This window comes from Myxine glutinosa, chromosome 1, assembly GCF_964187855.1.
Source record: "Myxine glutinosa chromosome 1, kmMyxGlut1.1, whole genome shotgun sequence".
Lineage (NCBI taxonomy): Eukaryota > Metazoa > Chordata > Myxini > Myxiniformes > Myxinidae > Myxine > Myxine glutinosa.
The window spans coordinates 55825764-55847752 of record NC_136261.1 but is presented as its reverse complement, the minus strand read 5'-3'; the positions used below and the strand labels follow the sequence as shown (position 1 = coordinate 55847752).

The 21989-nt window shown below is 48.4% G+C and overlaps 1 protein-coding gene across 1 annotated transcript in view; it reads left to right on the top strand.

Moving 5' to 3' along the window:
* Positions 1-1046: 1046 nt before the first annotated feature.
* The window catches only part of LOC137424390 (protein arginine N-methyltransferase 1-like), a 44106-nt gene continuing 23163 nt past the window's right edge, over positions 1047-21989 (top strand). The window contains exons 1-3 of the mRNA XM_068111801.2: positions 1047-1118; positions 8782-8904; positions 13464-13619. Coding sequence (XP_067967902.2) covers positions 1101-1118; positions 8782-8904; positions 13464-13619 — 297 coding nt within the window. The 5' untranslated portion in view covers positions 1047-1100. The remainder of the gene's footprint in view (positions 1119-8781; positions 8905-13463; positions 13620-21989) is intronic.

Here is a 21989-nt window from a genome sequence, read left to right as displayed (position 1 = left end):
GGGCGGCGACCATGTGGTAGTACATGGTCTCGTCCGCCGTGATTCCCCGTAGCTGGAATTGAGCTTCGGCCTGCACAAACCAAACGTCGGCTTGCAATTCCCAGAACCCCGGGAGTTTGACGGCGACAGCGTTGGTAGCCATGGCGCGTTCGGGGGTCAGCTACGGCTGAACCAGTCGGGGTCACCAGTGTGTCACCAGTGTGGTGTGCACACACGATTAATTTGCCAAGAAGGTAGGCCACCAGCGTTGTACAAACTGAAATGCTTTATTAACAGCTCGCATGTAAGCACTGGGCGGGCTCGACTATCGAGCCCGCATATATGTCCCGAGGCCAGGCCTTGCCCCCGGGCGTGGCCGGTCGGCCGACAGGCGGGGCATGTCCTCAGTTCCACACTGTGACTCGTGACGCCTTCGCTCCAGGCGTGGCCCGAGCTGCGCTTCCACGCCCAGACGCTCGCGCCACCCACTGGTGCGCGGAATTATTGCCCATTGACAATGTGTCCGCCACACGTACGTATTAAATAAATGGGACGCAGTAAACACGATGTTTATTCTCGACTTATCGTGTTTCGTTTTCAATATCTTTATCAATGAATATTCAACATTAAATAAGAAAAGAAGACCATTAATAGGCCAACTTATTGTAGTTTGTCGTATTTCAAGTTTAGTTTTTTGTTTGAACTCGAGCGGGATTTGAAGCACAGACTTCCTCGAGTAAGAAAGGACGCTTTGCCCGCAAACCGTTACAACGAATAGTTCCTCCAGTATTTGTTGTTTAAAATGCAGACTATGTCATACGTTGTTATTCCTAGGCTGGCTGGTTTTGTTAATTTGCGGCCCGTTATCCGTGTGTGGTTTGTGTCTTGATCGATGAGAAAGGCGACACATGTTTCGATGCGGTGTAACGCGCTGTTTACTGGAGGAGAGCTGTTATTCCGCTGTTACCTTTTCTTCCGGCATAATGTGTTAATTGTTTTATACATTTGGGATTCTCAAAGTTGGACAAGTCATATTATTATTATTGTCAAATATATTCTTCGAGACTCAAGTCGATTTGCCGTTATACCAATTACCAAGGTTTGGCTGCCGTGGATGGAGCATGGCGGAAGGTGTAGAGGTGAGTTCCTTTACAACAGATTTATCACAAGCAATCGAAATGTTCATCGTTCATTTGCATAAACACTGCACAGTCGCATTTGATGGTTTATCGTCCGTCCAATGCGTGGTTTCCTGAGCACACCGCCCGTCTCCTCCACCTCTCCTCGAGCACACCTCCCAGAGCAACCTCCCCACCCCCAGAGCCAGAGCTCACCCGCCCATTTCGTCCGCCCCCCCGGAGCACACTCACCCATTCCCTCCCTGCCCCCCTGAGCGTACTCGCCCATTCCCTGCCTCCCCTAACCCCACCCGAGCACACTCGCCCATTTTCTCCCTCTTCTCCCCAAGCACACTCTCCCATTACCTCCCTCCCCCCTCTGAGCAGACTCGCCCATTCACCCGCATGTCCTTCCCGCCCCTCGCGCCCACCGCCTGCCCCGTCGTCCACCCCTCACCCACTTCTCACCCACCCGTTGTCCACCCCTCACCCACCCTTCGTCCACCCCTCACCCACCCTTCGTCCCTCTCCCGCCTGTTTGCCTGTGAGCGCCCGCTCTCCATGGCTTGTGCTCCTCACCCACTTACCCCCCTGCCTCCTCTCCCCACACTCACCTGTCTCCTCCCCACGCTCACCTGTCTCACCTCCTCCATTCTCACCTCCTCCATGCTCACCTCCTCCACGCTCACCTGTCTCACCTCCTCCATGACCCCTAGTCTCCCCCTCCTCCATGAACCCCAGTCTCCCCCCCCCTCCATGACCCCCAGTCTCCCCCCTCCATGACCCCCAGTCTCCCCCCCTCCATGACCCCCAGTCTCCCCCCCCTCCATGACCCCCAGTCTCCCCCCCACACCTCCATGACCCCCAGTCCCCCCCTCCACAACCCCCAGTCTCCCCCCCTTCATGACCCCCAGTCCCCCCCCCCCTTCACGACCCCCAGTCTCCCCCCCTCCATGACCCCCAGTCTGCCCCCCCTCCATTACCCCCAGTCTCCCCCTCCTCCACGACACCGTCTCCCCCCCTCCTCCACGACACTGTCTTCCCCCCCCCCTCCTCCACGACACCGTCTCACCCCCTCCTCCACGACACCGTCTCACCCCCTCCTCCACGACACCATCTCCCCCCTCCCCCACGACACCGTCTCCCCCCTCCCCCACGACACCGTCTCCCCCCCCTCCTCCACGACACCGTCTCCCCCCCTTCTCCACGACACCGTCTCCCCCCCTCCTCCACGACACCGTCTCCCCCCCTCCTCCACGACACCGTCTCCCCCCCCTCCTCCACGACACCGTCTCCCCCCCTTCTCCACGACACCGTCTCCCCCCCTCCTCCACGACACCGTCTCCCCCCCTCCTCCACGACACCGTCTCCCCCCCTCCTCCACGACACCGTCTCCCCCCCTCCTCCACGACACCGTCTCCCCCCCTCCTCCCCGACACCGTCTCCCCCCCTCCTCCACGACACCGTCTCCCCCCCTCCTCCACGACACCGTCTCCCCTCCTCCTCCACGACACCGTCTCCCCCCCCCTCCTCCACGACACCGTCTCCCCCCCCTCCTCCACGACACTGTCTTCCCCCCCTCCTCCACGACACTGTCTTCCCCCCCCCCTCCTCCACGACACCGTCTCACCCCCTCCTCCACGACACCGTCTCACCCCCTCCTCCACGACACCATCTCCCCCCTCCCCCACGACACCGTCTCCCCCCTCCCCCACGACACCGTCTCCCCCCTCCTCCACGACACCGTCTCCCCCCCTCCTCCACGACACCGTCTCCCCCCCCTCCTCCACGACACCGTCTCCCCCCCCTTCTCCACGACACCGTCTCCCCCCCTCCTCCACGACACCGTCTCCCCCCCTCCTCCACGACACCGTCTCCCCCCCTCCTCCACGACACCGTCTCCCCCCCTCCTCCACGACACCGTCTCCCCCCCTCCTCCCCGACACCGTCTCCCCCCCTCCTCCACGACACCGTCTCCCCCCCTCCTCCACGACACCGTCTCCCCTCCTCCTCCACGACACCGTCTCCCCCCCTCCTCCACGACACCGTCTCCCCCCCCTCCTCCACGACACCGTCTCCCCCCCCTCCTCCACGACACCGTCTCCCCCCCCTCCTCCACGACACCGTCTCCCCCCCCCCCTCCTCCACGACACCGTCTCCCCCCCTCCTCCACGATACCGTCTCCCCCCCCTCCTCCACGACACCGTCTCCCCCCCCCCTCCTCCACGACACCGTCTCCCTCCCCCCCTCCTCCACGACACCGTCTCTCCCCCCCCTCCTCCACGACACCGTCTCCCCCCCCTCCTCCACGACACCGTCTCCCCCCCCCCTCCTCCACGACACCGTCTCTTCCTCCTCCTCCCCGACCCACAGTCTCCCTCCCCCAAACGGCCCCCAGTCTCCCTTCTCCCTCCACGACCCCCAGTCTCTCCCCCCTTCCTCCACGACCCCCAGTCTCCCCCCCCTCCTCCACGACCCCCAGTCTCCCCCCCCCCCAGCACGACCCCCAGTCTCCCCCCCCCCCCAGCACGACCCCCAGTCTCCTCCTCCTCCTCCACGACCCGCAGCTCCTCCCCTCCACGATGCCCAGTCCACACCTATCCATTGTTGCATGCCATTCTACCCCCCCCCTTCCCCCAGCACGTGAGCTCGCCCCCGCCCCCAATCTCCCATCTGTGCCCACCTACCTCTCCTCATGCAGATGTGCTCGCCTCCTCCCCCCTACCTCCCCCCCATCCCCCCCTCCCCGTACGTGCCTATCCATCCCCCTTATGCGCCCCCCTCCCTTATGCGCCTCCCCCTCCCCTATCTATCCCCCTTATGCGCCCCCTCCCTTATGCGCTCCCCTCCCCTATCCATCCCCCTTATGCGCCCTCCCCCCCTATCCATCCTCCTTATGCGCCCTCCTCCCCTATCCATCCCCCTTATGCGCCTCCCTCCCTTTTGCGCCCTCCTCTCCTATCCATCCCCCTTATGCGCCATCCTCCCCTATCCATCCTCCTTATGCGTCTCCCCTCCCCTATCCACCCTCGGATGCATTTTCTGAATTATGAGAACCATTACGATTCAAACCAATGAAGTCATTCTGTGTGATTCGATTTGCTTGTGCTGCTCTTCCTCGTCTGTACAACGCATGACTGTTTTGACTTATTTATCATGAGCATAATAATGTTTCCTTTCTGTCTTTCTCATGTTGTTGATGAAGGAGGCATTTGCTTTCAGATTTGACAGCTATTTATGCCTTTGTTTGCTGAGTGACATCATGGTCCTTTCATTTATTGTTTTGATAACCATTGACGAATTTGTATTCAGGTTTGTCATCCTTTGTGTAAAGAGAACCTGCCATCACTGTCTCGTGATATATCACGAGTACTTTGATATATCCGTCACTGACATCTTTTTTGTGACCGAGTACTTTCTTGTGGTCGGAATTCTTCCCAACTTCAGTCAGTTTGGCCACCATTTGTAACCAGGCGTCCGTGCTCTTTGTAACAGCATCATTTGTGTGCAGTTTTTATTATATTGAAAAACCAAATTTTCTCAAACTGAAGTTGCAAAATTTCATCCAAACAATCAAAGGGATACAGCCCATTCTGAAGGAGACGAGTAGCATGACAGCAAGAGTTGCATTGCCAAGGGAATCCCTCAGCATTCAAGATGTAAAGGCAGATGAAGTAAATGGGCGATGGAATCGGTTCAGGTCACCACTCCTTCCTCATAGTGGGATCGAAATCCTGGGACTTCCAACATAAGTAATATTACGGGCAAATCCTTCTCAAGCCGCTGTCACACCTTGACGTTTTAGCCAGCGTATGCCGACGTATGAAAAATTTGGCTACGTTAAGAGCACCCTGAAGTACGCTGGCATACGTCGTAGTACGCCGAGCTCGTCGACAAATTTCGTGCATGCACAAAATTTGTCGACGTATGCCAGCGTATGACTCACACCAGCACTCAATTTTGATACGTCGGCATATGCTGGCTAAATCGTCAAGGTGTGACAGGGGCTCCAGGGCCTGCAGCAGTTGGAGGAGAAAACTCCATCACCATCTTCTCGAGGAAACTTTGGATGGACACTGAATACTTGCGTTGTAAGCAGCATTTCCCTGATCCTATAATGGTAAATATATTGTATACTTTTTATAAATCCAACCACACACTCACTGGTTGCATTTATATCCGGAAAGTCTTGAAACGAAAGCAGTATAAGGAACGTCTCGATACCCCTTAAACGATTTCCCGTGTTTGAAGCTACGACTCTCCCATCTCGGTACTGCTCTCCCCTCTCGGTACTGCTCTTCCCTCTCGGTACTGCTCTCCCATCTCAGTACTACTCTCCCATCTCGGTACTACTCTCCCATCTCGGTACTACTCTCCCATCTCGGTACTACTCTCCCCTCTCGGTACTGCTCTCCCCTCTCGGTACTGCTCTCCCCTCTCGGTACTGCTCTCCCCTCTCGGTACTGCTCTCCCCTCTCGGTACTGCTCTCCACTCTCGATACTGCTCTCCCCTCTCGGTACTGCTCTCCCCTCTCGGAACTGCTCTCCCATCTCGGAACTGCTCTCCCATCTCGGAACTGCTCTCCCATCTCGGTACTGCTCTCCCATCTCGGTACTGCTCTCCCCTCTCGGTACTGCTCTCCACTCTCGGTACTGCTCTCCCCTCTCGGTACTGCTCTCCCCTCTCGGTACTGCTCTCCCCTCTCGGTACTGCTCTCCACTCTCGATACTGCTCTCCCCTCTCGGTACTGCTCTCCCCTCTCGGAACTGCTCTCCCATCTCGGAACTGCTCTCCCATCTCGGAACTGCTCTCCCATCTCGGTACTGCTCTCCCATCTCGGTACTGCTCTCCCCTCTCGGTACTGCTCTCCACTCTCGGTACTGCTCTCCCGTCTCGGTACTGCTTTCCCATCTCGGTACTGCCCTCCCGCCACGGGACTGCCCTCCCGCCGCGGTACTGCCCTCCCGCCGCGGTACTGCCTTCCCGTCGCGCTACTGCCTTCCCGTCACGGTACTGCCCTCCTGTAGCGGTACTGCCCTCCTGTAGCGGTACTGCCCTCCTGTAGCGGTACTGCCCTCCTGTAGCTGTACTGCCCTCCTGTAGCTGTACTGCCCCCCCCACCGCGGTACTGCCCCCCCACCGCGGTACTGCCCTCCCGCCGCGGTACTGCCCTCCCATCGCGCTACTGCCTTCCCGTCGCGCTACTGCCTCCCTGTCGCGCTACTGCCTCCCTGTCGCGGTACTGCCCTCCCCGTAGCGGTACTGCCTTCCCGTCGCACTACTGCCTTCCCGTCGCGCTACTGCATTCCCGTCGCGCTACTGCATTCCCGTCGCGCTACTGCCTTCCCGTCGCGCTACTGCCTTCCCGTCGCGCTACTGCCTTCCCGTCGCGCTACTGCCTTCCCGTCGCGCTACTGCCTTCCCGTCGCGCTACTGCCTTCCCGTCGCGCTACTGCCTTCCCGTCGCGCTACTGCCTTCCCGTCGCGGTACTGCTCTCCCCTCTCGGTACTGCTCTCCCCTCTCGGTACTGCTCTCCCCTCTCGGTACTGCTCTCTGCTCTCCTCTGGCACCCCTTCCTCGCAGCTTGATGCCATGGAAATGAAGGTTTTCAAAATCATTGGAATCTCCCATGGTGAAGCTGAGTTTATGGGCAATCGCCGACAGGTAGGTGGTCTTTCTTTCTTCTTTTGCCTCCTTTCTGGTCTTGCACCCTGTGCCCTTTCCGTGCTTTGTCCCTCCACCCCTCCCCAGGTATCTGCAGGACATACACGATCCACCTCCACTCATTAATGCCTCTTTTTCCTGCTTGTGGACCATCTTCCACACTATCCTCAATTTTATTCTTCCCTTCAGGTCTTCAAGACGGCTGTTCACCACCACCTCTTCTTTTTCACTCACTCACCGCAGGCAGGTTGGTGGTCTTTCTGTCTTCTACCGACTCCTCTCCGGCCTTGCTCCCCCAGCTCTCTGTGCTCTGTCCCCCCAATATTCCTGCAGGTCGCACAAGATCTGCCTGCAACCCTCTTATGGTGAAACTGCCAAAGTCTAGGCTCTCTGCTCACCTTCACTCTTTCATTCCCCTTTTCTCCCACCCCTGGAACAAACTCCCCCACTCCCTTCAATCCCACTCCTCCCTCCAGGTCTTTAAAACAGCTGTTCACCACCATCTCTTATCTTCCTCCATCGAAAACCTTGATCTTTTCTACCCCCGGTAATTCACCCCAGAGTTCTTGCAGTGTTCATATGTTTTATTCCTCTCCCACCTCCCCCCAAGTCCTCCCGATGTCCCCGCTCTCAAATGTTGTGTTTGTGTCCTTCCCCCTCTCTCCCCATCTTGTCTGCCGCTCCCCTTGTTTTTTGTGTTTTGTGTGTCGGTTTGTCTTTTTGTGTGATTAATGTTAGCTCTTTCACGAGCCTCGATCTTGTATACAAAAAAAAAAAAAAAACTCAGGTCATCCCCCATCCTAAGTCATGATCTTTTTTACACCTGTTAAACAACCTCGACCCCTCTCAAAACTTTGCTTATGTATCCATCTTGTCCACCCCTTGCATTCTCCCCTACCCCTCATCGTTACCTGCATCCTGTTTGTCCGTCTAATTTATTTCTCCCTCTGCCGTGCTGTTGGCATTTCCCTCTGCTCTTTCTGCTGTTCCTTTTGTTTTGTTGTGTCCTGATCCGTTCTATGTTCTAACTCTTCCACAAACCTCGACTATGTCAACAAAAAAAGATTCTGCAGATTAATCTGCGACGTGAGAAAGATGTGATTGTTATTGGACAATAAAAAACGAGATTATTGTGGAAAGGAGCTCTTGGCAGGTAGGTAGAATGTCAGACATTGCGGACAGATTTCTAAAAGTTGAACATAGCTGGGAACATTTTTGGCTTTGACCATTTGCCTTTTGACGTCTTGCCAATTATTTTAACTGTCATATTATGTCACAATATTTGGAAAAAACATTTGTACTTTTTGAAAGGTGTTTGAATACATTGTAGACTGGCAAGTTAGCCTTGACCCTCGATTACAGGTATCTGCAGTCATTTATGAGCTATCTTGCCTGGGTTCAAATCTCATCCCAGCTGCAAACTCTCACTTTGGTGTTTCACAAGCTGGGTGAAGCATCAATGTGAGCCCCGTCTCTTGGATGGGCGTTGAGCCGGAGGACTCATCTTCCAGCACTGGTGTTTGGTCGACGTTAAAAGTCCGACAGAGTTTCTCGTAAAGAGTGACGAGTTATCACTGGAACATGAATTTTTTTCCAACTTCCTGTCTTTTACATTGGTCTGGTCTGGGGTGGTAGCAAGTGGTCTGGTCTTGGATATTCCTTGACACTGCTTGCTACAGCGGAGTGTGTTTTTTGGCGGGAGGGGGAGAGGAGGAGGCAGCAACCTCTACGCTTTAAATTAAATAAATGATTGTACCCAGGTTGTCCACATGTCACATGTGAGTAAATTCAACTGTCTTCGACGATGAAGGGAAACCATGGTGTTGACTTGAAAATGTTTGATCACAGTACTCATTCATGAAAAATTATGATTATTGAGAATGTTTTAGAATAAAATATGGAGATCCCGGACGAGTCGTCTCGCCTGAACCAAGGCGTGACAGATCATGTGAGATCTTTTTGAGAATCCTGGCATGCATGCTTCCACAACTTATTTGTTTAAAATTCTCTTTTTCAAGGTATCGTCATCTCAGACACTCGGCGTCCTTAACCAAGAGAAGATGGAAAACTCCATCACTACCAATGACATGACGTCGAAAGACTATTATTTTGATTCGTACGCTCACTTTGGGATCCATGAGGTAAGTTTGTAAAAGTATGAGAGACATTTATTGCTTTTTACCTTTGCCACCGAAGGTCGACGGAGGTGAAGTATTAACCCCTGTTTGTTTGGCTGTGTGTGGAGAAGGAGATCTGAGAAGAGTATCAGTGGTTTAGAAAGGGTAGGGGAACGACAGATGCGATGTTCGCCCTAGACACCTGGTGGAGAAGAGGTTGGAGGTGCAAGGTGAAATGGCATGGGGATTTGTGGATCTGGAGAAGTCCTACGACACTGTCCTGAGAGAGATGACGATGGCGACACTGGGTTGGATTGTAGTGCTGGAGGCAGAAATTAGGTTGGTGGAAGGAATGCAGAAGGGAACGAAGGGAGGAGTTTTGGTTGGTCCTGAAATGTCGGAGCAGTTCAATGTGAACATCGGTTTGAGGCAGGGACTTGCTCTCAGCCTACTCATGTTTATCATGGTGATGGGGCTGGTAAGCAGGGAGGTAAACATGAAAGATATTCTGGGGAGGATATTGTATGCGGACGATCTGGCTGTTGTGGTGGAGAGTGGGCGGGAGATAGAGGAAGTACTTGGGGATTGGGAGGAGGCATTTGAGAAACATGGGTTGAAAATCAGCATGGAGAAGACGGAGGTGATGTGGATCGGGCAGCAGAGAAAATAAATGAATATAAGGTTGGAGGGGAAGGAGATCAGACAAATAAATAGGTTTCAGTATCTGGGTGGAACAGTGGCTGGGGATGGCAAGTCTGACGCAGAGGTGCGGAGTAGGATACAGGTGGGTGCAAATGTGTGGAGGGGGGTGAAGGGTGTAATTGCAGACATAAATATTTCAAGGAGATTGAAAGGAAAGGTTCGGATGTCATGCGTAATGCCGGCCTACCTAATACGGTATGCAGACGGTGGCACTGACAGAGAGACAACAACAGAGGTTGCAGGTTTTCATTTGCAGGTACAATATTGCACTGCAGGAAGTAGTATATTGCTCTCATAATTGTGAGAAAAAGGCAATTAACAACGGAAGACACACAGACCATTATAACCCTTAAAATTGTAGGTCTTTCCTTCAGAGAAATTGCAAAGAAAGCCAAGGTGTCAGTGAGTACAGTTTCCTACCCCATCAAAAGGCACTTGGGAACCGGAGGAAACTCTGACAGGAAGAGGTCTGGCAGACCCAAAGCCACAACAGAATCAGAAGACAAGTTTCGAAGAGTCAGAGTGGCCAGACAGAAGCCAAACAGTTCAATCTTGGTTTCATCAGACCACAGAATTTTGTTTCTCACAGTCTGTGAGTCCTTTTGGTGCTTTTTTGAAATCTCCAAACGGGCTTTCATGTGTCTTTCACTGAGGAGAGGCTTCCGTCTGGCCACTGCCATGAATAAAGCCCAGATCGGTGGAGTGTTGCAGTGATGGTTGTCCTTCTGGAAGTTTCTCCCATCTCCACACAGGATGTCTGGAACTCAGCCAGAGTGACCATCGGGTTCTTGGTCACCTCTCTTACCAAGGCCCTTCTCCCCCGATTGCTAAGTTTGGCCAGGCGGCCAGCTCTAAGAAGAGTCCTGGTTGTTCCAAACTTTTTCCATTTAAGAATTATGGAGGCCACTGTGCTCTTGGGAACCTACAATGCAGCAGAGATTTTTTTTGTAGGCTTCCCCAGATCTGGGCCTCGACACAATCCTGTCTCTGAGCTCTGCAGGCAATTCCTTCGACCTCATGGCTTGGTTTTTGCTCTGATATGCATTGTCAGCTGTGAGACCTTATATAGACAGGCGTGTGCTTTTCCAAATCATGTCCATTCAATTGAATTTACCACAGTTGGACTCTAATCAAGGTGTAGAAACATCTCAAAGATGATCAAGAGAAATGGGAGGCACCTGAGCTAAATTTCAAGTGTCATAGCAAAGGGCATGAATACTTAGTCATGTGAAAAAGTAAGTACACCCCATGTAAAGTTTTGACTTTTTCAACATATTTCAACATACAGCTTTTTGATCTTCATTTCAACAATATTGACAGATAAAGGTGATATAATATAACAAATATCATGAAACATTTACATTTTGTCGTCCATTGTATAATTTAAATAAACATAAATGCAAATTTCGCATGTGGAAAAAGTAAGTACACCCCTACATTTATCACTACTTCAAATACCTAAAATTAGAATCAGGTGCACCAGCTCACGTGCAAATGATTAGAACATCGTTAGAGAGGATCTTGGAGGAACCTGTCTTATTTAAACCTCAGACATTTAGTTTGGTTTGCTCTTTGTTGTTGAAGTGTGCGGCGTCACCATGCCTAGATCAAAAGAGCTATCTGAGGCCTTCAGAAAGAAGGTTATAGATGCCTACGAGTCTGGGAAGGGATTTAAAAAGATCTCCAAACAATTTGAAATCAATCATTCGACTGTCCGGAAGATCATCTACAAGTGGAGAAGATTCCAAACAACTGCCAACCTGTTTAGGCCAGGCCGCCCCAGCAAGTTTAGCCCGAGAGCAGACCGCAAGATGCTGAAAGAAGTCTCTAAGAACCCCAGAATGTCATCACGGGACGGACAGGTAGCTCTTGCCACTGTTGATGTCAAAGTGCACGAGTCTACTATAAGAAAGAGGCTGCACAAATTTGATCTACATGGGAGGTGTGCCAGGAGGAAACCTTTGCTGTCCACAAAGAACATCAGGGCAAGACTAAAGTTTGCCAATGAACACCTCGGCAAAGACCAGCACTTCTGGAACAATGTGCTCTGGACAAATGAGTCAAAGGTAGAGCTATTTGGCCACATTACCAGAAGACATGTTTGGTGAAAACCAAAGACAGCATTTGACCACAAGAACCTGATACCAACTGTAAAGCATGGTGGTGGAAATATTATGGTTTGGGGCAGTTTTGCTGCATCAGGGCCTGGGCAGCTCACCATCATAGAATCCACTACGAATTATTCATTGTACCGGAGGTTGCTTGAGGATAATGTGAGGCCATCTGTCGGAGAGTTGAAGGTCAACCGAAGGTGGACCTTGCAACATGACAATGACCCCAAACGTACCAGTAAATCCACCAAGGAATGGCTGAAATGAAAGAAATGGAGTGTTCTGGAATGGCCAAGCCAAAGCCCGGATCTAAATCCCATCGAGATGTGGGGGGATTTGAAACAAGCTGTGCATGCAAGAAACCCCTCAAACATGGCACAGCTGAAATAATTCTGCATGGAGGAGTGGGCAAAATTTTCTCCCATTCGATGTCAGAGAATGGAAGACAGTTATAAGAAACGCCTACTTGAGGTTGTTTCTGCCAAAGGGGGCAATACCACCTATTAGAGCCAAGGGTGTACTTACTTTTTCCACATGCGCAATTTGCATTTATGTTTATTTAAATTATACAATGGACTACAAAAGGTAAATGTTTCATGATATTTGTTATATTATATCACCTTTATCTATCAATATTGTTGAAATGAAGATCAAATAGCTGTATGTTGAAATATGTTGAAAAAGTCAAAACTTTACATGGGGTGTACTTACTTTTTCACGTGACTTTATGACAATGTGATATTTCAGTTTTTTCTTTTTAATAAATTTGCAAAACTTTCTAAAATCCTGTTTTCTCTTTGTCATTATGGGGTATTGAGTGTAATGAGAATACTTTATGAATGCACTATTTTTTACATGCACTGTAAAAGACTTATTATTTATGGGAATTATCTTTCCAAATTTTCTTTTCAATTTGTTTTCTGCGATGTAACTTTTGCCAAACGTGTTTAACAGTTTTCTTCACTACCTATTACCTCTCTTTGGAACATTATTCACTGAGCTTAACTTTCAATGTAAAAAGTGTGAAAGGTAGATCCATGCAAAGGATAAGTACTTTGGTGTGTGTGTGTGTATACAACAACAACAACATGCATTTTAAGGCCATTTTCCCTGCTAGAGCGGGGTTAGCCTTGCGGTCCCCATGACAATCTTCTCCATTTTGCCCTATTTTCTGCATCTCTCCTTGTTAACCCCCTTGCCCGCATTTCTTCTTCCACCATCTTTCGCCAAATCTTTCTCGGTCTTCCCCGTACTCTACTTCCTTCTACATTAATTTCCATCACTCTTCTCAACCAGTCACTTTCATCCTTCCTCAACACATGACCAAACCATCTCAACCTGTTCCTCTTCACAGCATCAATCACAGGCAATATTCCCATCATCTTTCGCAATTCATCATTTGTCTTCCTCTCTCTCTCAACGATACTCCGCACATCCATCGAACCATTCGCATTTCCACCCTTTCCAGCCTTCGTTGCTGCTCTACGTTCATTACCCATGTCTCGCTCCCATAAATCATAACACTTCTCACACATGCAGCATACACCTTTCCCTTCAGCTTCAGCGACACTCCCCTCCTCATCAGCACGCCACTCAGTTCCCGAAACTTCTTCCATGCACATCTCACTCTTGCAACCGTTGCCGAGTCTGATCCACCTTCTCCATTCAGCATGTCTGTATGTGATTGTCTGTGTGTATGTGATTGACATTTTGATTACACCTCACCAATGCAGTCTGTTTCATTGAAGCCCCGATTTATTGTGCACCAAGGAAATGCTGAAAGATGAAGTGCGCACGCTCACATACCGCAACGCTATCTACCATAACAAGCACCTGTTCCGGGACAAGTTCGTGCTTGATGTGGGCAGTGGGACTGGCATTCTGTCCATGTTTGCTGCGAAAGCTGGTGCGAGGAAGGTGTTTGGGGTACGTTCCATTCACTCCCTGTATTGCTAATTTATTCTGGGAGTAACGAATTATGGAGAATTCTTGATTTATGGTAATTTATTTAATGAGCAAATAACTTGTCCATTGGGTCGGGGTTAATTCCCCCACTTTATTGACTTGTCGCTTGTAATAGCAGCTTCCAACAGGAATGCTAGATGATACACATTTACAAAGGGAGGATTGGGGTGCTCCCCCCACCCTGATCCACTGGGACTCAGAATTTATTTGTTTATTTTTATCCCCTAAAACCACCCTGTGTGCACACCCTGAGTCCAATCATCAGTTTTCAACTCTCTCCGTCCAGCGTTTTAGGAAGGCACAAGTCAAACGAACCCGCAGACAGTCCCGTAAACAAAATACTGTTATGTCACTTTCAATATTGCTTTGTACTAAATCTGGCTCCAAATGGCAAAACCTTGCGGCTGATCGGTCCGATGAGCTTTCTCCTTTGCAAACATTTGGTTGGGGGTTACTTATGAGGTAATGCCTTGGTGACGATGAGGAACTATAGGCTACTTTCTGAGCATGATTGTGCATATTAGGTAGGGCAAACATAGTACGTCTAAGTGCCACTTAGTTATTTCATGATGAAATTGTAACTTTTTAGAGTGAAAAAATTAATTATCAGGTGTAATATTTCACAATTCCTCATTTATTATTATGGGTATTCATAGGCATTTAAAGAATGTGTATGGCGACTCTCCCATTGATGTGAGCACCTTTGAATGTTGGGGAAACCGGTATTATAATAATTCATAATTCATTTATTTTGTATAGCGCTTTTCCAGAAGCCCAAAGGCGCTTTGACAGAGTGGAAAACATAATGCATAACAATACATGAAAACAACAATTGCAAAAAGACAAGAATCAAGAAAACAAACAGCAGCGATATACGGCATATATATAAGACAAGAATCAAAAAGACAAGACAAGAATCAATAGGGAAATATTTAAAGCAAAAGGAGGGAGAAGGAGAAGAGATAGTCAGGGGTTAAATGCTGTGGGTTGAATGTTGAATGCAGCGTTGAACAGGTGGGTCTTTAGTGATGTTTTGAATGTGGTGAGTGAGGAGGAGTCTCTGATGGTGTGAGGTAGTGAGTTCCAGAGGGTGGGAGCAGCGATGGAGAAGGCCCTGTCCCCCCAGGATCTGAATTTGGTCCGGATGGAGGGGGTCAGGAGGTTGGTACCAGCAGAGCGGAGGTTGCGGGTGGGAGTGTGTCTGGAGAGGAGGTCAGCCAGGTAGGATGGGGCCAGGTTATGGAGGGCTTTGTATGTCAAGAGGAGGATTTTGTACTGGATTCTCTGGGGGATGGGGAGCCAGTGAAGCTTGTAAAGGACGGGGGTGATGTGGTCACGGGTCCGGGAATGAGTGAGTAGACGGGCAGCGGAGTTCTGAATGTATTGGAGTTTATTGGTGATTTTTGAGGGTGAACCATAGAGGAGGCTATTGCAGTAGTCCAGACGGGAGGTGATGAAGGCGTGGATGAGGGTTTCTGCAGCCGTGGAGGAGAGGGATGAGCGGAGACGGGCAATGTTTTTCAGGTGAAAGAAGGCTGACTTTGTGATCTGTTTAGTGTATTTGTCGAAGGAAAGGGTTTGGTCAAAGATGACGCCAAGATTCCGGATGTGAGGGGAGGTGGATACTGGGATACCGTCGATGTTGAGGGCAAAGTTATGGGTGGATTTTGTGAGCGTTTTTGGGCCAATGATGATTATTTCAGATTTATCACAGTTAAGCTTGAGGAAGTTGATTTGAAGCCAGGATTTTATTTCAGTGATGCAGTTTGTCAGGATAGAGTGGGTGTCGGTGGAGACGGACTTGGTGGAGATGAAAAGCTGGATGTCATCGGCGAAGCAGTGGAATTGGAGACCATGACGGCGGATTAAGTGACCGAGCGGGGACAGGTAAAGGATGAAGAGGAGGGGGCCAAGAACTGAACCTTGGGGGACACCTTGGGGGAGGGGAGCAGTGGGGGATTTGCAGTTATTGATGGAGATGAACTGGCATCTGTCAGAGAGGTATGATTTAATCCAAGAGAGGGCAGTGCCGGTGACGTTAAAGGTGGATTCAAGTCGGGTGAGGAGGATAGTGTGATCGATGGTGTCAAAGGCAGCGCTGAGGTCGAGGAGGACGAGAATGTTGAGGTTGCCAGCGTCAGAGGAGAGGAGAAGGTCGTTGGTGATTTTGAGGAGAGCAGTTTCAGTACTGTGGTTGGAGCGGAATCCGGATTGGAATGTTTCATACAAGTTATTGGCAGAGAGATGATGTTTGAGTTGAGTGGCTACAGCGCGTTCCAAAACTTTTGACAGAAAGGGTAGGTTGGAGATGGGTCTGAAGTTGTTTAGGGTGTCAGGGTTTAGACCAGGTTTTTTTAGAATGGGGGTAACAGCAGCAATTTTGAGGGAAGGTGGGACGATGCCTGTAGACAGGGAGGAGTTTATTGTTGCAATGATAAGTGGAGAGAGAGCAGGGAGGGAGGCTTTGACAAAGCTGGAGGGGATGGGGTCAAGAGTGCAGGTGGCAGTTTTCATTCCTATGAGGAGTTCAGAGAGGTCAGTAGGAGAGATTGGGGAGAACCGAGACAGGGGATGGCAGGACAAGGGGGGGCAGGTGGTTGGAGGGGGAGCGGGTGCGGCGGTGGTCAAGCTGTTGTAGATGTTGTCAATTTTGCGTTGGAAGAAAGAGAGGAAGGAGATGCAGTTGTCTACTGTGAATGACTGGGTGGTGGTGTTCAGGGGGCGGAGGAGTTTGTTTATTGTCGAGAAGAGTGCTTTTGGGTTTCCGGAGCCAGAGTGGCTAATTTGAGAGTAGTAGGCAGAGCGGGCGCGGGAGAGGGCATCTTTGTAGTGTTGTATGTGGTCCTTGTAGGCTTGGGAGTGAACTGTGAGACCCGTTTTATTGCTGAGTCTTTCAAGTTGGCGAGCACGAGTTTTCATCAGGTGGAGTTCAGGGGTAAACCAGGGAGCAGAATGGGTGAAAGAAACTGTTTTGGTTTTTACAGGCGCAAGCTGGTCAAGGCAGGAGGAGAGAGTGTGGTTGTAGTAGTCAGTGAGGTCGGAAGGGGTGTGGAGGTCAATGAAGGGAGAAGTGGACATTTTTTCAGAGAGGGTGGATGAGAATGAGGTAGGTGAAAGAGCGTTTAGCTTACGGAAGTTGATTGTGCGATAATGCCTTGGTGTTGGGGCGGGGATGTTGATGGTCAGAGTGATGGCTAAGTGGTCAGAGAGGGTGAGGTCGGAGCCATAGAGATGGTGCAAATTTAATCCAGTGGAGCAGACAAGGTCCAAAATGTGACCACGGATATGGGTAGGAAAGTCGACATGTTGAGTGAGGTTAAAGCAGGTGAGTAAATCAGTGAAGTCAGTGGTTATTGTGGAGTCAGTGGAGTCCATGTGGATATTGAAATCACCAAGGAGGAGGATTGAGGGGGAGAGGGAACATAGCTGGGTCAGAAAGTAGGAGAAGTCAGACAGGAATGATGGGTGTGGTTTGGGAGGGCGGTAGACGACAGCCATGACTGACTGCGTGTGACCAGAGAGTTTTAAAGCCAGGTGTTCAAATGATGGAGCAGATGAGATGGAGATGAGGTTGGTCTTGATGTCTTGACGGTGGATAACGGCAATTCCACCACCTCGGCCCTCCGAGCGTGGTTTATTGACGTAGGAATATCCATTGGGTGTGGTGAGGTTGAGTGTGTAGTAGTCCAGAGGTTGTTGCCAGGTTTCGGTGAGACAGAGAAAGTCCAGTTTGTTATCCAGGATGTATTCGTTCAGGATGAGGCATTTATTGTTGAGGGACCGGGTGTTGAACAGGGTGAGCTTGATGTTGTTTTGAACAGCAGGGATGAATTCAGGTGATTTAGCCAGGGTTCGTAGGCAAGAGGTGCGATCGTGTGGGTTGCTGTGACCAGGTGCGCTGGGACGAAGAGTGAGAGTGCGCTGAGCCGACCAGAGGACGGGGATGGAGTGACCTGATTGCAAATAAACAAACTTGCGACCGGAGCCACGGTGAATGTACCTGGGTCGTCGGAGGAGTCCATTTGATTTGATGGCAGAGATGCATGATGGGGTGGAGCGGGTATTGAGCAGAAGAAGCCTTGCGGCGGAGTACTTCAGAGCCATGCCAGGCAGGAGCGAAGGGACGAGCACGAGGCCAAGGTCGAGGAGGCAAAGCGGCAAACGCAGCGGCAAACGCAGCGGCAAACGCAGCGGCAAACGACTGCAGCCGCTAATCAAGACCACAGCGGCAAACAAGGCCACAAGGCCACCAAGACCACAAGGCCACCGGCAAACAAGGCCACGGCCACAAACAACGGGAGCGGGCCTTTCGATTCCGTATTCCGTACCATCAAAAGCAGATTCCGTTATCCAGCCGGAGAACACGCGGCACGTGCGGGTGTGAAAAGGCAGGACAGGTGTGAGATGTCAGGTCAGAAAAGTAGAAGCAGACCCTGTACATCCATCCAGTCGGAGAAGCGGCGAATATGCAACGCCAGCGTCCTCTCGCAACCGAACCCGGAAGTTGACCGACAATAAGTCTCAGTGTTCGGAGTGCAAACGCAGTGGCACCAGAAAACAAGAGTCGCATTGATGCGCTCATTAAAGTGAATTGCAGTTGATGGAGACGATGTGGAAAACGATCTTCATATTTTCCACATATGTATGCTTTTTCCTTGCAATTGTCCTCATGCTTTTTGAAAGATCATCATTTGCCCCCGCCCAAAAGGTCAGGAACCGAAAAGTGCAATTATGGGCACATTTTAAAACATTTTAAAACGAGTTCGTATTCATAGAATACTTGCCATGTGCAGTCAACTTGGTGCGAGCCAACTCTTTTGTTTTGGAAGTGTTTTTTTTATTTGATCCAATATGGCTGTCAGACCATGTGGCCGATTAGATCATAAATCTAAATTCTCTAATATAATTGTTGCATAGATCACGCTCAAGAAATTTGAAACCGATCAGATTAAGTATTGTCCCTGTTGAATTATGACGTCATAATTAAGGCACCAATGACGTCATCGTTAACACTGATTCCGCATGCGGAGTTGTTTACATTGAGCCGCGTTTCAATTTTTTTTCCATGGAGCGGTTTTGGAGATATAGAGGTGCAATGTTTTTCGATTTTTCCAAGAAGGCGTCTGTATCAAGCAACAACAGCTCGTCAAGATTCTTACATTCTCACAGTCATTACAATAATCAAAGGGAAGGTGGAGGAGGTCGAGCTGCCACGTGACCTATGACGTCATAATTATTAATAAAAATATTCTTCATGCGGAAGCGCTCCGATGGTAAAATTTTGTGTCAATCGGACCAATGGTTGCTGAGAAAATGAATTTTAAAAATGTAGACGCTCTACGCCACAGGTATGCCACACGTACGCACGCACGTACACAACCAAATGCCTGACCCTGCTTTTTGCTTCGCGAGCGCAGGGTAATGAAACTTTGTTTATGCAATCAACATTGGGGAACGCATGAAATACGTTATAATATTTTGGGATTTGACCCTTGGGTTCATGTCTCAGGGGGTGGGAACTTAGGATCACAGGGGTGAAAATGAAAAAAACAAGTACAGATACATTCAAAGTACACCGCCCCCATGCCTCTGGCGCCTGGCAATACCACCGTGCAGCTCATAAAGACTGTATTTGGAAGGAGAGGTGCACAATATTTGATTGATTAATTGCATAATTAAAATCAATGAAACATTGTCACAAAATATTTTCTTAATCAATTGGCTAATAGCATAACTAAACCACTCGAGCTTCATCCGAAGATGTAACTTTTAGAAATTTAACTAAATAAGTCATTAATAAAAAGTTAAATAATTAATTTATTAATCAATAAATAATTAATCAATCGATTAATTGATTAATCAATAAATCAAAAATACGCTTTTCAGACAAATCACTTGGTCATTGTCGTGTCCAAATATCAGCTTCCTTGCTCAAAAGGTGCCGGAGATATTGGCCAGATGATAAAGAAAATAAATAAATGATTAATAATGAAAATAAATAAATAATAATCACCAAAAATTAAATAGTTAATCAATTGGCTTATAGAATACACAAACCACCACCATTTCATCCGAATCTAACTTAAAAAAATAATTAATTAAGTTATTCATGCATAATTAATTAATCAATAAATCAAAAATACCCTTTACAGCCAAATCACTTGGTCATTGTCATGTCCAAATATCAGCTTCCTAGCTGAAAAGGTGCCTGAGATATTGCCGATGAGAAATAAAATAAATAAATAAATAATAATGAAAATAAATAAATAATAATCATTAAAAAATGAAATAATTAATCAATTTGCTGATAGAGCACATAAACCACCACCATTTCATCAGAATCTAAGTAAAAAAAAAAAAAAATCCTCATTAATCGAATAATTAAATAATTAATCGATTAATTGATTAATCAATAAATAAAAAATAGCCTTTGCAGCCAAATCACTTGGTCATTGGCATGTCCAAATATCAGCTTCCTAACCCAAAAGGTGCCTGAGATAATGGCCAGAAGAGACAGGAAATGTATAAGTACTTAATTAATCGCTAATAATTAAATAACTCATCAATTAATTGATTAATCAGAAAACAGCAAATACTGTTTTCGACAAAGTACTTGCTCACCATTGTGCCGAACTTTCAGCTTCCTAGCTCAAAGGATGGCTGAGATATCGCCCGGACAAACAAGAAAACAAGAAAACAAACAAGAAAGAAAGAAAACAAACAAGAAAGAAAGAAAACAAACAACCAGAGTGAAAACTGAGTACTCCCTTTCAGCGTGCATCATTGCTGAGCCCCCTTCGGTGCCCGGCAATGACGTTATGCAGCGCCTAGAGATGGCATAGGAAAGGAGCGGTGTAAAAAAATGTTATCCTCACCATTTGATATTGGGTCATTTCATTCCTGGTGGAACTTTATGCCAACTTTCAATTTTGCTTTTAGGTGGGACGTTTGGGGACTTGCGATGGCGTGCCATCGAACTCGCTCTATTTACCCTCGCCAGAGGAAAGGGTATTGCACTTGAGTCCGTTTGTTACTTGCCGGAAAAGATTCCGGCAAGTATGTTGATCGGTTGGTTGGTCTGGTTGTCTGTGCACAGCACTATGTCTACACCATTGCACGTAGAATCGCCAAACTTTACACACATATTTGTCTTGCCCTGGAATAGACTGTGCCCAATTTTTAACTCTCCTGGCCAAAGGCCTCCATTATGACGTCATAATTTGATAATTCGACAAGTACAAAACTTCATCCAATCAAGATGCAATTTCTTGAGCGACATGATGGCATAAACTGGTGGAGAAACAAAAATAATGATGATGTCATCGGTCACGTGGTTTGGCCGCCATCTTGGAAAAACCGAAAAACTTTGCACCTCTATATCTCAGAAAGTGCTGAATAGAAAAAATTGAGACATGGCTCATTGTAAAGAACTCTCCATTGGGAATAAAATATGTTAATGATGATGTCATTGGTGCCTCCATTATGACATCATAATTCGACAAGTACAAAACTTCATCCGATCAAGATGCAATTTCTTGAGCGCCATGTCGGCATAAACTGGTGGAGAAAACAAATAATGATGACGTCATCGGTCACGTGGTTCGGCCGCCACATTTTTCCAAAATGGCTGATAAAAAAGTACATTCCGGCAAGTACTCGGTCTCTGACCGATTTTTCATTTGTTTGTTTGTTTGTCTGCACAGAATAAATATGATTTTCTCTGCAACCGTTGGTCCGATTGACAGGAAATTTTCACCATAGGTGCAACTCCACCTGTATAATTTTTTAATGATGATTATGACGTCATAGGTCACGTGGTTCAGCCGCCATCTTGAAAAAAACGAAAAATTTTGCATCTCCGAAAGTGCTGAATAGAAAAAATTGAGACATGGCTCATTGTAAAGAACTCTCCATGGCGACTAAAATGTTAATGATGATGTCATAGGTGCCTCCATTATGACGGCATAATTCGACAAGTACAAAACTTCATCCGATGAAGATGAAATTTCTCAAGCATAATCTAGGAATAAATTGGTTTAGAAAAAAAAAATGACGTCATCGGTCAGGTGGTTCGGCCGCCATATTTGTTTTAACACAAAAGCCTTAAAACCCACTGAAAATACACCCTGGCGAGGGTTTGCAATCTCTGATCGCTCTTTTTCTTGTTTTCCATTGCAATATGTCTACTTGTGATTATATTGTTTTCTATTTTCTGTATTCGTGTTTCTTCTTCAAACATTGTATGGAGAACAATGTAACCAAGTAGAATTTCCATTATTGGACAAATAAATATTGGAGTATTGAATACCAAATTGCTGTTTTATGATCTGT